This window comes from Leuresthes tenuis, unplaced genomic scaffold (assembly GCF_036924035.1).
Source record: "Leuresthes tenuis unplaced genomic scaffold, fLeuTen1.0.hap1 SCAF_10, whole genome shotgun sequence".
Classification (NCBI taxonomy): Eukaryota; Metazoa; Chordata; class Actinopteri; order Atheriniformes; family Atherinopsidae; genus Leuresthes; species Leuresthes tenuis.
This window is the reverse complement of record NW_027325364.1, coordinates 11,665,006-11,679,399: the sequence shown is the minus strand read 5'-3', so window position 1 is coordinate 11,679,399 and position 14,394 is coordinate 11,665,006. Positions and strand designations below refer to the sequence as shown.

Genomic DNA, 14,394 nt, shown 5'->3' with positions numbered 1-14,394 from the left:
ACTTGACATATTGTCTATTCTAATTAGATATAAGTGATTTACAACTGATTAACTTCAGTTCTTTAATTTTACAGTGTGTCACAACTTTTCTGAAATGTTTTGTTATTGTTGAACTGTATAGTTAAAGTGTAACATAATTATATTGGATACAATTTTGTTATTTTTCAATGGTTTATTTGATTCACGTTCTTTTGTTGACTCAATGTCGTGTCATGTTATGTATATTTGTCTGTGATCCTCTATATTGTTGCCTTAATGCAGTTACCGGCTTCTACAAATAATTCCACATGTATTATTTCTGCACACATCACGTTGCTTTCTGAATAAAAACATGGCCCTTTCTGCAGATAAAAGAATTTTGTTTGTAGATGAAAACAAACTGTAAAATGTAAATAAATTTAACACAATCATATTGTATCACAAGTTTTTTTAATAAAGGATCAATATCATTGTTGAATATGGTAATGCTGTGGCGTGGTGGCTTCTCATGGCAGAGGGTCGGCGGCCTTCTGACAGATCCATGGATACATGAAGTCACAGGGAACGTCGTACCAGCTCTGAGTGTAGCTGTCCACCACCACACAGTCCTCTCCGTCCGGCCCACCGGACACATTGTTGTCTGGTTCGGACTTTTCCACATTCCAAAATCTTTTCAGAAAGGATTGAAGAAGAAATCACTGTGAGCTTGTCTGAGTGCACTGTTTTCTGAGTTAAGTTTTCATACAGCATTCAGTCCACAAACTGGAGGGCCTTAGATAGCAGTGAAATTAAAAAAGAAAAAGTTGTTTAATGAAGTTTGCAAGAACAACTACTGATGCAAACTTAAATCAACTTTAATTCTGTATATGAGAGGGAATCTGCGCATACTACAATATTGTTCGAGCAGCCATTTTTATTTTGTATTAATAACCGCACATTCACACCGTTAAAGTAAGCCAGGTTTTCCACCAAGCAGGCAGACTGGCTCATGTCACATATCAGTCCAGCACTTAGGTTCAGATTCAAATATCTCAACAACTATTTGATTAATTGCTTTAAAATTTAGCACAAATAGCTACAGACTCTGCAGCATGACTCTCAAGCACCACCATGAGGTTTAGAGAGGAAATGCCTGAATACCAAATGAATGGATTATGTAAAGACTTTGATCAAGTCCTCACCTTGACAAGGTAAAAATGACCTGATGGTCATATTTTTATGCGTTGGTCCTTTACTCAGCATCTGCTCAACAGAGTCAACTTCAGGGCCTTGTTTTGCACATACTACTAGAATTTGTTGATATTGAACGTATTTGTTGTTTTTATGTTGTCTTATTGTGAGAGCGTCAAAGTTAGGATGATTAATAACTCACCTTTAAGAGTGTAAACAGTGTGTGTGTGACGTACATGTTTTTATTTAACACTTAAACTGAAGCTAGTCGCTTGGATTATATTGATTTGTTTGCACAACTGTAGCCTATCACTGTTTATAGTTCTTGTACAATTCGATAAGTCTGTCAACCCTGATGAACTGCAAGTAAAGGTCGATACTAGTCATAAATAGATTCTACTAAGAAAGAATAAAAATAAATTGATATTTTCAATCTTTTGTGTGTCCAAACCTGCCATTTTCTTTTTTTTTTTCAAAAAACGGAGCAAAACAATTTTTTTTGTTGTCGGATGCTTGTCTGTCAGATCATTGACTTTTCCCACAAATATCGTAACTTTGTTTCCCCAAATTAAATTAAATGAGAGCACAAATGGATTATACCCAGACCTAAGAAAATTATTTTGGTTTCAGTACTTACGGAACATTGAGCTTTGAGTTATCCACCCATTTCCATTCGCCTTCATTCTCAACATCACTCAGTCCAATCCAGTAGTTTGTGTATAGACCTCCAATCCTCCTGCCTTCTTTTTCCACAGCTTCCTAAAAATGTGTTGCATCCAAATTAATGCCCCCATCTGAATTATAAAATACTCAAAATGCTCCAACAGTACACAGAGACACTTACATGCTGTTCTCTGGTGGTCAAGATGGCAAGTTGGGCGTCCATCTTCTTACATGCATCAGCACCGGTCGACTGACTCTGTCTGTCAGTGCTGAGGTGGAAGCACTGATCATCCACCTGAAGCCATCCATCAGGACACTCTGTGCATCTGATTGCTGTGAAGACAAAATCAAATCAATGGAAACTGTTTGCAGAACAGCATATATGAACAGACACTACAATATCATTCATCTGTTGGTGCCTGAATGAGGAGCATACAGTACCTGAAGCTGAGCAGTTGAGTGCCAGGCTGGAGTATTTCTTACACAGGAGCTTGTAGTGATCCTTCATCAAGGCTAGCCTCACTTTCAGATAGGCAGCCTCTGCGTCTGGAGCCTGACAGGAGATTTGAGAGACCAAGAGGCAAAGCAGAACACTGAGGGCAGTGCCTGATGACAGGGAGCAGATGCAGCATTAGTGCACAATTATACAGACAACTCAGACATCACCTGCGGTTGAAGAGTGTCTTACCTTTATTCTTGATTAGATTCATCATGTCTGTCAGCTAGCTGAAGATGCAAACGTCTGTGTGCTCCCTCTGCGCTCTTTGGAGGTTTTATAGAGCACTTTATGTACTAAAGAGACAGCAGAGGAAAGTACAGATTGCACAAATGTACCAAACAGATTGTAGTCTTCTTGATCTTCAAAGCACGTAAACGCATGTGGTGCAATATCGTTTAGCCAAACTGCTGATGACCTGCAGTGCGGGGTTAGATCAGCGGCTATCAAACTTGCTCTGGCATGACCATCTCCCTTTCAGAAAAGCGTGTGCCGCACCCTGTTTATAACATTAACAATAACAGGGAAATTAATCAGAAAAAAGCTTAAACTCAACTCAGCTCAGACTCTTGTTTATTTTCTCTACATAAATCATGTTAATCCAACTGAGTTCAATCAACATTTTAATCCTGGTCATCCACACTCCCCCTGCAGCGGCTCTTCCCCTTGAACAAATATTTGATGATGGACGTAGATTTGATGTTATTTACCATTAAAGAGCAAAGTCTCCTCTCTGTTCCAGTCATTTGATTAAAAATTGGTAGAGATGGTTGCCTTCAAAGTATGACTCAGCACTGACTGAATATTTGTGTTTAAAGTTATTTGTATTCTCTTCATAAGGAGAGCAGCTGCAACAATATCACCTCTACACCACATACACCAGATGCCTGTTTTTCTCCAACAGACTGTCAATTTTTTTTTCTTGGAAGCATATTCCCACTAACATTGGCAGCTCCACTGCTCCATGAGGTTCTGTTATTTAAACCACATTAATCAAAGCAGGAAAAGGAGGTTTAGTGTTTATCTCTGTGTCAGTGATGTGTAAGAATTGTGGCTGCATGTCACCAGAAAAATCTTATTTTCTGCATTTCTGTACTCTCCTGTATTTCAAAGCCAAACTCTCTTAAGACACACAGAGCACATACACACAGTCCCCAGCTGCTTTCCCATCACAGCCTTGTCATTATTGCAGTTTCCCTTTTTTTAAGTCAATGTCAGGAATTGTAGGGTACTTGGCATCACTTTACCCTGTTCTTAAAAACAGCCTGAGTCATCCCACCAAAGCTGGGAAGTAAGGAAAATACTTGGGTTAAGCAATACAGGTTACACTGACAGAGAAACATCCCAGCAACATGGAGAAATCCACCAAAATGAGCCTCCCATTTTCTGGAAAAACTAAACAGAAACCTGGATTTATACATTCAGAGGCACAGCATTATCCAACTGCACAGCACCTCTCTGAGAATATTTGTTTAACACTGCAGTGGTGTAGCAGGCAGGGCAGTGTGCCTCAATAAATCAACCAGCAGGGACAAATTTAATTTCAAGGAGATATACTGCTACTCGGGATCAGAGATACCAAAGCCTTTAGGGAGTAGAGGAGGCGCAGTACAAGAGAGGGAGTGTTAACAAGGACACAACAGACATGGAGGAGGGAGACAACTACAACAGCCTGCAGGAGTTCACAGAGGAGTCGACACCTGGAGGGAACAGGCTCATCCTCCAACACAACGACGGTACTTTGTGTGTCACTGTGGCAACAGAGAGAGAAATACTTAATTCAGAGTCGGATGTGTTGCCATTACACAGATTTAAGATGACAATCTGCAGATAAAAGTGATATAAGATATAAGTTGGTGGGCTTTTTGGTGATCATGTATTTGTTTAAAAAATGTTTTTGTGTTAATGTATGTAGATGCTTTAGCAAATTGTGTTGCCACTTTTTAGCCCACAACAGGTTTCCCTGTAGAACAATAAAGAATATTACTTATTTTTTTCTAAAAATGTTTTCATATAAAAGCCAGAGGTGAACTTTTCTCAGTTACTGTTCTGACCAGTTTCACCTGTTCATGTCTCAGTTTTTTTTTTTATCGTGATTTTTAGTTATGAAGAGTTACTGGTGGTTTGGATCAGGTAATCTGCTCAAGTGCTCCTGACCAGGCTTGATGTTGTGAGTGAATTTCTCCTTATCAAGGAAGTAAATTCTTCAATAAATCCATGAATGTCGTACAGGCTTTTTGGTGTTGCTGAGTTCACCCGTGTGTTTACTCTTTTAGGATGTACCAGATTGTTGATCTGGCCCAATCTTTAGACTTTTTGAAGGGCAGGGGCAGAAAGAAAAAAAAAGGGCACATAGAGCGCATCTTCACCACTGTAGAAGGCACTTTAGCACGCATTTTGGCTCCCTAGAGGGCACTTTAGGGCAATTTAGTACAGGCTTTGGCTCCCAAGAGGACTCTTTAGCACGCGTTTTGGCTCCAGAGAGGGCACTTGAGGGCAGTTTAGCACACGTTTTGATGGCACAATGAGGTGAGGTTCATCAAGGTTTTTTCAAATTTATGCTTTGGGAAAATATGTTTCTGTGAGTTCGTGCATCAGAAAGGCTCCAATTCAAAAGGTCAGTGAGTTATAGGTCTAAATTCTTGTTCCCAATGAGGTCTTAGAATTTGCACGTTATACATCTTTTGAATTCTCCACTTTGAGTGTGTTTATATTGATTTGTGTAACCATAAGTGACTGTTGATGGATTTACTGATATTTAGAGATAGATGGAGTTGCAAAGCAGTGACTTTGTACTTTGTGTGTAAGTATAGGTGTACACCTATACACGACTGCAGAAGGTTTAATATTTTTATACTTACAGAATGTAAAAGTGTGGAACACAAAGATTAAGAATTACTACACTTAACTTTAACTACATGTCATCTTTTGGAAATAGTAAATGTTCTCAGATAAACCCCAAATAGTTCTGTTATGTACTCACAGTCAGGCGATTAATTGACAACAGCTATAACATGGACTGTTTTGTGTCTAATCAGGCTCACAGGGACTGAAGCAGCACACTGAATGTTTGAGGAGTCATGCTACCCTCCTGATACTCATTGGTTTTTTGGCTTCTATCTGTGCCAACATCGTACTCTCTGTACTCTGTAAGTATAAAAACAATTTCCTCTGTTTTTGTTCTGTGCAAAAGATTTAGTCTCTAAAAGTGAATCAATGATGTTTTTTTTGGTTATTGATCAGTTTACTCGTAGAGGGAGCTATAAAGAGAGACAGCCTCAACCAATACTTGAATATTATTTGAATAAGCCCCCTTAGTTAACTTGTACATTGTTTTTAAAGGTAACCTTAAGGCAGTTAGGTTTATGCTGTCTCTTAATTTCTTATGTAACCTCAGACTAACTCCCTGATGTGGATGTCAGGGCTCTGTGGGGGCCATACCATCTGCTGCAGGACCACTTGTTCTTCTTGTATTGTTATCATCCCTCATTCGGATTTTTCCACAGATCAGATGCCTTCCCAACGGGTAAAAATCTAAAGATCTGACTTGATTGCTCACTGCTGCCTGTCTGTCTCTCTGCGAGCCTCACACAATTCCACACTGATTATTCTTTCTTTATTTCAGCTCAGTGTGCTTTTGGACAGCTATAATTGGCAATAAAAAAGATAAAGCGTTTGCCTCAGTCCAGTGAGGGTCATGTAGTAGAAAAAGCACAAAAGTCCATGATTGTGAAATATTTCTCCTGCAGGGCCAACAGTCTTTGGCAGCTCATCCTGACAGTATGCTTGTGAGGCTACTCTCCCATTTAGAGCAAACACTACTGGGCTGTTCGTGCTTGATCTATTACCACAACTACCACACACACTTTGACACACACATTCCACACATACGAATGCTACAGAGTACAATTTTAATATCGGAAAATGATGTCTCACATCAAGACAAGGGAATAAAAGAAAAGACTCTATGGCAACTGGGTCTGTTACATGAGAGAGAAGAAGTGATGTAACACTACTTTATATAATATGTTCCTATTTTTTAAAGATATAAGTTACCACGGTGGTTTCTCGATATTCAGCTTTGTGATGAGTATATCTGCATGTCTGCATCCTGGCTCCAAATGGAAAAGGAGAGCCAGATGGACGAGGAAAAAAACAAGGTAAGTCATTACAAACGGGAAAAAGGATACAGGAAGATCGGGGACCAACAAAAAAATGAATTGAGATGCATTTTCAGCAGTAATGAGAATGTGCCGAATAAGGAATAAGAAGCTAAAGAAAAAAGAGCCCATAAATTCAGTTTTATTAATTATAATTGGCTGCAAATTCCAGGGGAAAGAGTCGACATAAGATAAGAACTACTAGAATCAAACATTACAAACACGAGAAGAAGCCCAATTGATAATGGGAGCTCATTATTTGGTTACACGAGACCAAGATAAATGTGTTTGGCTCAGGTGGGGTCCACTATGTTTGGTTTGAGCTTGCAACAGTCTTAACAGTGAGGCACAGAGGTGGGAGTGTCATGATATGTCAATTTGCTCTCTACAACATAAGGAAAATGTCACTCCATTCCTTATTGAACTTTACTGGTTACCCATGGTTGCCAAGTTCAAGTTCAAGTCACTAATGCTTGCCTGCAGAGTAACTGCAAGGTCTGCCCTCATCTATTTCAACTCAGACATTTAGGTTTGAGCTCCTTTTCGACTACTTTATTCCTCCTTTAAGATACTTTAAGATACTTTAAGATTAGAATTATTTGTCACGCATACATGCATACACACGATGTCACAGGGTCACACACTCATAGAGATAGATGCCATACACTGGAGCGGTGGGCAGCCATTCACAGCGCCCGGGGGGCATGAGGGTACAGTGCCTTGCTCAAGGGCACCTCAACCGTGACAAGGAGGTGAACTGCCACGCCTCCAGCTGTCAGTTCACCAATATTTTTTGAGAGGTGAGAGTGGGGATCGAATCACCAACCACCGGCAACCACTGAGCCATGGCCGCCCAACCTAACAGTATGAACAGTCTCAGTCCAGACTGTTCTCATTTGTGGTGTCACAATGGTGGATAAGCTAACAAGTGCTATCAGAGCAGGGGTGTTCCTACCTACATTAAAGAGCCTCTCCAAGACACAACTCCTCAGGGAGAATCGTTTCTATTAACCCTCCAACACTCTATCACATCTAACCTGCACTTAACTGCACTCACCTGCACTTCTGTACTTGTTCTACTTCTTCTGTCTCATACTGATAGCTCTAGACTAAGTTGTTCCATGCTCCATGTATAGACAGGGTTTAGTTTACTGCACTTAGGCTTGAATGTTGTTTCCATTCTTTTAAGTCGCTTTGTATATACGCATCTGCCAAATGACTAAATGTAAATGTGAATGTAAATACGGGGCTCAGGGAATCCACAATCTCAGTGGGTGTTGGAGTGATGACATTTAAAACAGCTCCATGAATGCCTGTCAAGATACTAAAATAGTGGCTGCAAAGTTGGTTCCCGGACTCCATAAGCTTGGCAGAAAGGGAACATTCCTGCTTGATAATGACATGTGGCACACTGCTATGATCACACAATAAGAGCTGAGCGGAGAACTATAAACTGGTCAAGTATGTGAAATGACTTGAACTTTGAACATCTTTGGGGTGTTTTAAAGAGAAAGGTAGAGAGATATAACCCTTACAGGAAAGAGCAGCTTGAAAAAACACCTTTGATGACGATATGTACAGAAATCTGAGCCACACTGGTATCCCCCAAAAGAGGATTTATTTGTCATCAAAAAGAAACTATTAAGAAGGACTAGATTTAAGTTGAAGAGCAGTGAAGAAATGTGTGCTGACTGAGACCTCACTATGGGATGTGTTTTGTTTCAAACTGATTTCACAATGTGTATGACATTGTTTTTTGTGATATTGCCTTACCGCAGTTAACTTCAGTATCACACCTGCACCTGCATTTTGACCTGCACCTGTGGTTTGGATGGTTACCAGAAAATCAAAAGATTTAACCGAGAGGAACTTTTTTTTAAATTTTTTTTTATCATTTTTAATACACAGGAAATAATTTACTAACCACACGAAGATTCTACAGAAAACTGAGGTAAAAGATATATTATGTGCACGTCATTTACACGTTAAATGACATTAAAGACAATAAGTGACTTAACTCTCACTTCCTTGAAACCTGAACAGTACTAGACTACACTTTACAGCATACCTTGTGAAAGTATTCACCCTCACGACCTCTTATTTTACAACCTGAAATTAAAATGGGTTTTAGGGTAAACACAACATGCCTATCAATTTGAATGTGAAAAATGTCATTTTAAAACAAATGAGAAATTTTTAAAAACTTGAGCGAGCATTACAATGATTTCCCCAAAGCCAATACTATGTAGAAGTGCTTTCTGCAGCTGTTAGAATTGGAGTTTGTAAGTTTGGCACATCTAAGTCCTGGGATTTTTGCCCATTTCTGAAAGCAGAACTACTCCAGTTCTTTCAAGCTGGATGATTCCTGTTGGTGTCCAGCAGTTTTAAGCCACAACACAGATTCTCAGTCAAAATCAGGACTGTGCTTTGATCAGGCCGTTCAAGGACATTTCAACTCATCCCAGGCCTTCATTATAGTGTCACAGAGTATGTAGCAAAAGATCCAAATCTAAATCAAAGTGTTAACCAAGATGCAGAGGATCAACCAGTAATAAAATATGGTTGACTGGAATACAGAACATGGGAATCAAAACTGTGACAACACTAAAACAAAGGAACAAATCTATAGACCATGATAAATAGTCATCCTGCGTTAAACAAAGTAGAATGTAAGCTATGCAACGTCAGGCAGTTTGAAATTTCTGTGTTGCAAAATCTCAAGAAGGACATCAATGAATTTAAGATGCATAGATGTCCACATCATGTGACTGAGATCAGCGTGCTCCACAGAGCTTAGTTACTTTATTGTTTTCTCTGGATATGACCTCACTGGGGCCAGAAGCAGTTACATGACAGTGTCTCAGTCGGGCTATTATCGTATAATTACGAGTACTCATTGTCATGATGAAAAGTGAACCTTCGTCCCTGAATTTTCTTTGCATCTTCCTCTTTGGCCTCTTTGTCACCTCTCTGAATAATGCCCTTCTTGTCTGGTCTGACAGTTTTGGTGGTCTTCTCTTTCTTGGCAAGTGTGTTGTTGTGATAGTTCATTCTTCCTATCTTTCTTCAGCTGAGTGTGCTTTTGGACATCTATAATAGGCAATAAAAAAGATAAAGCATTTGCCTCAGTCCAGTGAGGGTCGTATAGTAGAAAAAGCACAAAAGTCCATGATTGTGAAATATTGGTATATTTGTGCTCAGATAGTCAGAGATTTTCATAGTTTTTATAATCAGCCCCTAATGTATACATATCCAGAACTGTGTGCCTGACCTATTCTGGTGGCTAATTGATCTGTATTGTGCTGCTTGCCTTGGTGGTGTTACAGTCATCACAAAGACTAAGACACAGGGCCTTTTACAGCAACTACATATATAAAGAGACTGCCTGACTCATGAACTGCAGACAGATTAACTCTAAGTGTCAGACTTCTCAAAGTAATTTTCTGCAACCAAATTTGGGGAATTAAAGCATACATATGCAGAGGGTTAGGATCCACAATACTTTTAAGTACAGCAAGTCCTCCAATTGATGATCATATAGATAATTGGTTCATAAAATTTATATACTAACATACGACTGATAACAGCATCTGTAAAGGTACCATCCGTACAAGCTAGAGGAAAACTCATATGAGAGTCTCTGCATCAGAGTGGAAGATATTCTCAAATATTCGTTTAAGATGTAACAAAAACAATGGGATGTTGCTGTAACTTGTAGCACCTTCAATCATTCATGTGCTCTTGACATGAGTTTGAGAGCAACACATCATAACAACTTTTTCTTTTTGCGTTACATTACCGTTAATTGATGACATTTTACAGAAACAGCTTTGTCACTTCTTGTCGAATAATGATAAGGTTTAGGACTAAAACAACATATTCGTGCATTGTGACCACGACTGTCATCTTCATTGACTTCATGTTTTTACAGTACATATGCAGTTACACTCGGGGCCACTAGAGGCCGCATTTTCTACAAACATGGTCATAGGTCGTTGCAGCCCTCCATGATCAAACGTCACATTGGAACATATTCGAGGGGAGTTAGTTTACTTTTAGAATTTTTTCAAGCATTTTACTGTTTGTTTGTATAGGGGCATAGCATAAAATCCAAAAACATACATTTTAATTCAAAGTTGTAAGGCAGCAAAATAGGAAAAAAACCTTAGTTCACTCCACTTCAACCTTAAAACCCATTCTAATATTCTGTTTGTGTCAGTGTGACAGGACCTAATGAAAAAAAAGTAAGTATGTATCCACATGTATAATTTATATTACATCAATCAATCTTTTTTTGATGGCTTCACTGAGATATTGTTTTTTTTATATAATTTTAGTAGGCAAATGGGAAGTTACGGCATAAACAGAGGACGCACGTCCAAGTTTGTGGCAATGAAACCAGCTTGTAAATGATAATATCTTGCACCCGCAAGGGAGCTCGTAGAAACACAATTATTCCTGCCAAAGCAACAATAAAAACCTTACGGAGATTCACAGACTGTACAAAGGAGCATCTTATGTCTGAGGAGAAGTTTAGGAGCAAATGAAAAAAGCAACTAAATGAAGCAATGTACATGTCGAGAAAACAAATACTGGATGGACTGGATCACCATCTATCTATCTATCTATCTATCTATCTATCTATCTATCTATCTATCTATCTATCTATCTATCTATCTATCTATCTATCTATCTATCTATCTATCTATCTATCAGTGATAGGCAGCCCAGTGCCAGGAGCCCCCCTCGATTCTCCATCTCTGGGTTTGAAGTCAGTGCAGAGGCGTTACATCCAGCTGTGTGAGGACTACGTTGCCCTGGGACACAGCTGTTCAAAGACAGGTAGCCAAAATTACAGAGGATAAAAACAAACTGTATCCTTATCTCCTGTTGTCTTTAATATACCATTCATTGTGCTTCTCTCATTAATAGTAAAGCAGTGCAGGGAGTGTCCAGAGGGTTGGCTTCATATTGGGAATCAGTGTTACTATTTCAGCGGTGACAAGCTGGACTGGCCAAAGAGCAGAGACAGCTGTGAGGAGATGGGTGGCCACCTCACCATACTTCACACCATGGAACAGCATGTATGCAAGTTCATGCGTGTGATTTGTGTCTTAGTGTGTGTGTTTCAAGTACGGCTCATATTATGGGGAAACATCTTTCTTGTGATGACAAAAAGCAGTTCCCTTCAACAAAAATCCTACATATTTAAGGTGAAGACAGTTGTTATGGTTAAAGTTATGGTTAGGATTGGAATGAACATAAGTCAGTGTAATGTCATCTGAAGTCACACCCTACTGTGTGTTTATGTGTGCGAACACTGGACACAATTTATCAGCAATTGACAGCCTGGCTGACCCGAACAGGTGTTGTTTATTCACCTTAATTGGGTCCGTTACTGCATGCTGTCTACAAGAGGAGAAATCGTGTGTTAGAACGATGTTCTCCTCTGTCACAGATCCACACACAAATGCACTTGTTTGCAAAGCAAGGTCACTTTATCTGATCTTTTTTCTACACTTCTACAATCTGCATTTTAATAGTTTGTTTGTTAATCAGATTCTGTTTTATTTGTTACCTCAGATTTTCAGCTGTAACCGTCAGTGGAGACCATTGCTGTGACCTATGCTACCTTGTTAGGACACTTCTACTATGTTTTTTTTTCAATTTCAAGACAGGACTCTTTCCCAACATATGAACGATACAACGTGGGAGGTCCCATCCTACCAAGGAAGCATCTTTGATGCATGTAGATGGCACTCTGCAGACTCAAAGCAGAAATCCTCTGCCAGTGCAATAATGGCTTATTCTTTTAATGGAAGGGGATTTTAATACTCTGGTACTTCCATTTTAAATGTGAAAACCTTTCACAAAATACATCTAATTAAATCAGCATAAACTAAGAAAGCTGTATGTACTATTTATGCATATGAAAATGTTTTTTTAAAAACTACTGCTAAGCATTAATGAAAATTAACTGACAGAAATCACTGAAAATCCAGAAAGAAGCAACAATGTGTGCACAACAGAATGACAGTGTCAAGGCAGAGATGGATTCTGCATATAAAACAGCTTCATGATGCCTTTGCAGTGGGTTTTTTTTTTTTACTTCTCCCATATTTCCTGATGACTGAACCCTAACTTGTTCTCTCTGAAGCAAAGGCACCTTTTCTCTCTTTTCAGCCTCACCACATTATATCTTTATATAACAACAGATATTTCCATCTGTTATCAATTCACTGAAACCACTGATTTACATGATAAAAAATAGTCGTTACATATAATATGTTTTCCCAGTATTTCTACAGGAGTGAACACTTTAGGTGATATAAACACCATGTGATGTCATCAAAGTACATACTGTGACTGGATAGATAATAGCCCATCCTCTACGGAAAAGCCAATTGGTGCTGAAGATTATTTTTAATTATCAAGAAGTTGCAAAGACGGCTTATGTTGCCACATAGCAACACCTTGCAATATACACTGCAAATGCGTTTTTTTTTTTAAAGAAAGAAATGGAGTTGGTTTCTGTAACTATGGCAACTGAGATTCCCTCCCAGTGCAATAATACAATAATGTGTTATGAGTTTTGGTGTTAAAGGACTCAAACTTGCTTTTTCTTTTTTCCCTTTTTTCCCTGGTGCAATGAAATACATTATGTTAATGTCTTATAAAAGTGTATGTGTCCGTGTGTGTTATTTCCAGGTTGCTCTTGAAAAAGAAGCTCGGAGAATTGGTGGATTTGATTACCACTTCTGGATTGGCCTCTCTGATATTGAGAACGAAGGGGACTGGAGATGGGTGGACAATACGACACTCCGGCATAAGTACCAGTGATATCTCATGCATAAAGTCATTTATTCATTTGTTTGTTTCAATCTGTATTCAAATAGCTCTTCTGCTTTCATTTTGACTTGTATAATACTGAGTAAACTGTCCAGATAGAAAATGAAAGAGCCAAAGCAAAGTAACATTATTATTACATTTACGTAATCAGCATAAGTGTAAAATTGAAAAAATTCCAAGCATACATAATTTCTTATGTCTTAAACTCAGACGCATCAAATCTAATTTCATGATCAATAAGTCAAGGAGATGGGTGACCTTGTTTTTCATATTTTTCAATAATGTACCTTATTTATTCTGTCCTGCTCGCTATCATTGTCACAGATATTGGGATCAGTGGAGCTCGGAGCCAGACAACCACCAGTCAGGAGGAGAACATGGAGAGGACTGTGCCACCTTAGACAGCCACTCAAAGACATGGTTCGATGTTCCTTGTGATCATGTTTATAAACGAATCTGCCAGATGGACGCCATTCCACTTAACTGATTGGTTACATGCTTAAAAATTTGGAAACTGCACAGAGCTGTGAGAGCTACAAATAGCAGTAATGTTACATGATCGGGAGAGAAATCCTCTGTCGGAATGAAATGACTATAAATATCATCATAGACCTTCAGGCATGATAATCATGTATTATTATTCTGTTTATCTTTGGGACAGGCTTTGGTAAATTTGCAAATTAAAACTTGAGCAGATGTTGCTTCAAACATAACATGTATTTTGTTCTTCTTATATGTGTATATTTTTTTTCTTTTTAAGATGAGTCTGCAATGTTTCATACTTTTAAGACCACATATGTGAATAAAACTTTCTTCATAAAAACAGTTGAATAGTTCTCTAGTGTCCTGTTGGCTCACTGGTGGCTTTGGTATTCTACTAAATTGGTTCTTTGTTTTGACCATATTGTGGATATGAGTTATGAGATCTCTACCAAAGAGTTTTTTTGCCTTTCCGATTATTTGTGATGGGCGTTTTGAATCTATTGCATAAGAATTGGAGAAATTACAGTTACGAAATGTCTGTTATCAAGGTTCCTCTTTACAGCACCATGCAGAATGAGGGCAATAAAAGAAACG

The 14,394-nt window shown here is 38.7% G+C and overlaps 2 protein-coding genes across 2 annotated transcripts; one reads left to right on the top strand and one right to left on the bottom strand.

Moving 5' to 3' along the window:
* Nucleotides 1-412: 412 nt before the first annotated feature.
* On the bottom strand, nt 413-2,655 carry LOC140316236 (CD209 antigen-like protein C). The gene is made up of 5 exons (XM_072393987.1): nt 2,501-2,655; nt 2,254-2,418; nt 1,994-2,145; nt 1,787-1,908; nt 413-648 (listed from the first exon to the last, which is right to left on the bottom strand). Exons 1-5 carry the CDS (start codon nt 2,523-2,525, stop codon nt 486-488), a joined length of 627 nt encoding a protein of 208 aa, XP_072250088.1. The 5' UTR covers nt 2,526-2,655; the 3' UTR covers nt 413-485.
* A 967-nt stretch (nt 2,656-3,622) lies between these two features.
* Nucleotides 3,623-13,850, top strand: cldc1 (C-type lectin domain containing 1). Its single transcript, XM_072393986.1, has 6 exons — nt 3,623-4,044; nt 5,347-5,457; nt 11,185-11,310; nt 11,401-11,552; nt 13,177-13,298; nt 13,642-13,850. Exons 1-6 carry the CDS (start codon nt 3,954-3,956, stop codon nt 13,802-13,804), a joined length of 765 nt encoding a protein of 254 aa, XP_072250087.1. The 5' UTR covers nt 3,623-3,953; the 3' UTR covers nt 13,805-13,850.
* Nucleotides 13,851-14,394: the final 544 nt, after the last annotated feature.

Excerpts from the sequence above, each read along its gene's own strand:
- LOC140316236 (XM_072393987.1), bottom strand. The coding sequence starts at position 2,525 with ATGATGAATCTAATCAAGAATAAAG. Across the intron at positions 2,146-2,253 it reads ACTCAACTGCTCAGCTTCAG|CAATCAGATGCACAGAGTGT; the intron begins GTACTGTATGCT and ends TTGTCTTCACAG. Across the intron at positions 1,909-1,993 it reads TGACCACCAGAGAACAGCAT|GAAGCTGTGGAAAAAGAAGG; the intron begins GTAAGTGTCTCT and ends ACACATTTTTAG.
- cldc1 (XM_072393986.1), top strand. The coding sequence starts at position 3,954 with ATGGAGGAGGGAGACAACTACAACAGCCTGCAGGAGTTCACAGAGGAG. Across the intron at positions 11,311-11,400 it reads ACACAGCTGTTCAAAGACAG|TAAAGCAGTGCAGGGAGTGT; the intron begins GTAGCCAAAATT and ends TCTCATTAATAG. Across the intron at positions 13,299-13,641 it reads AATACGACACTCCGGCATAA|ATATTGGGATCAGTGGAGCT; the intron begins GTACCAGTGATA and ends TCATTGTCACAG.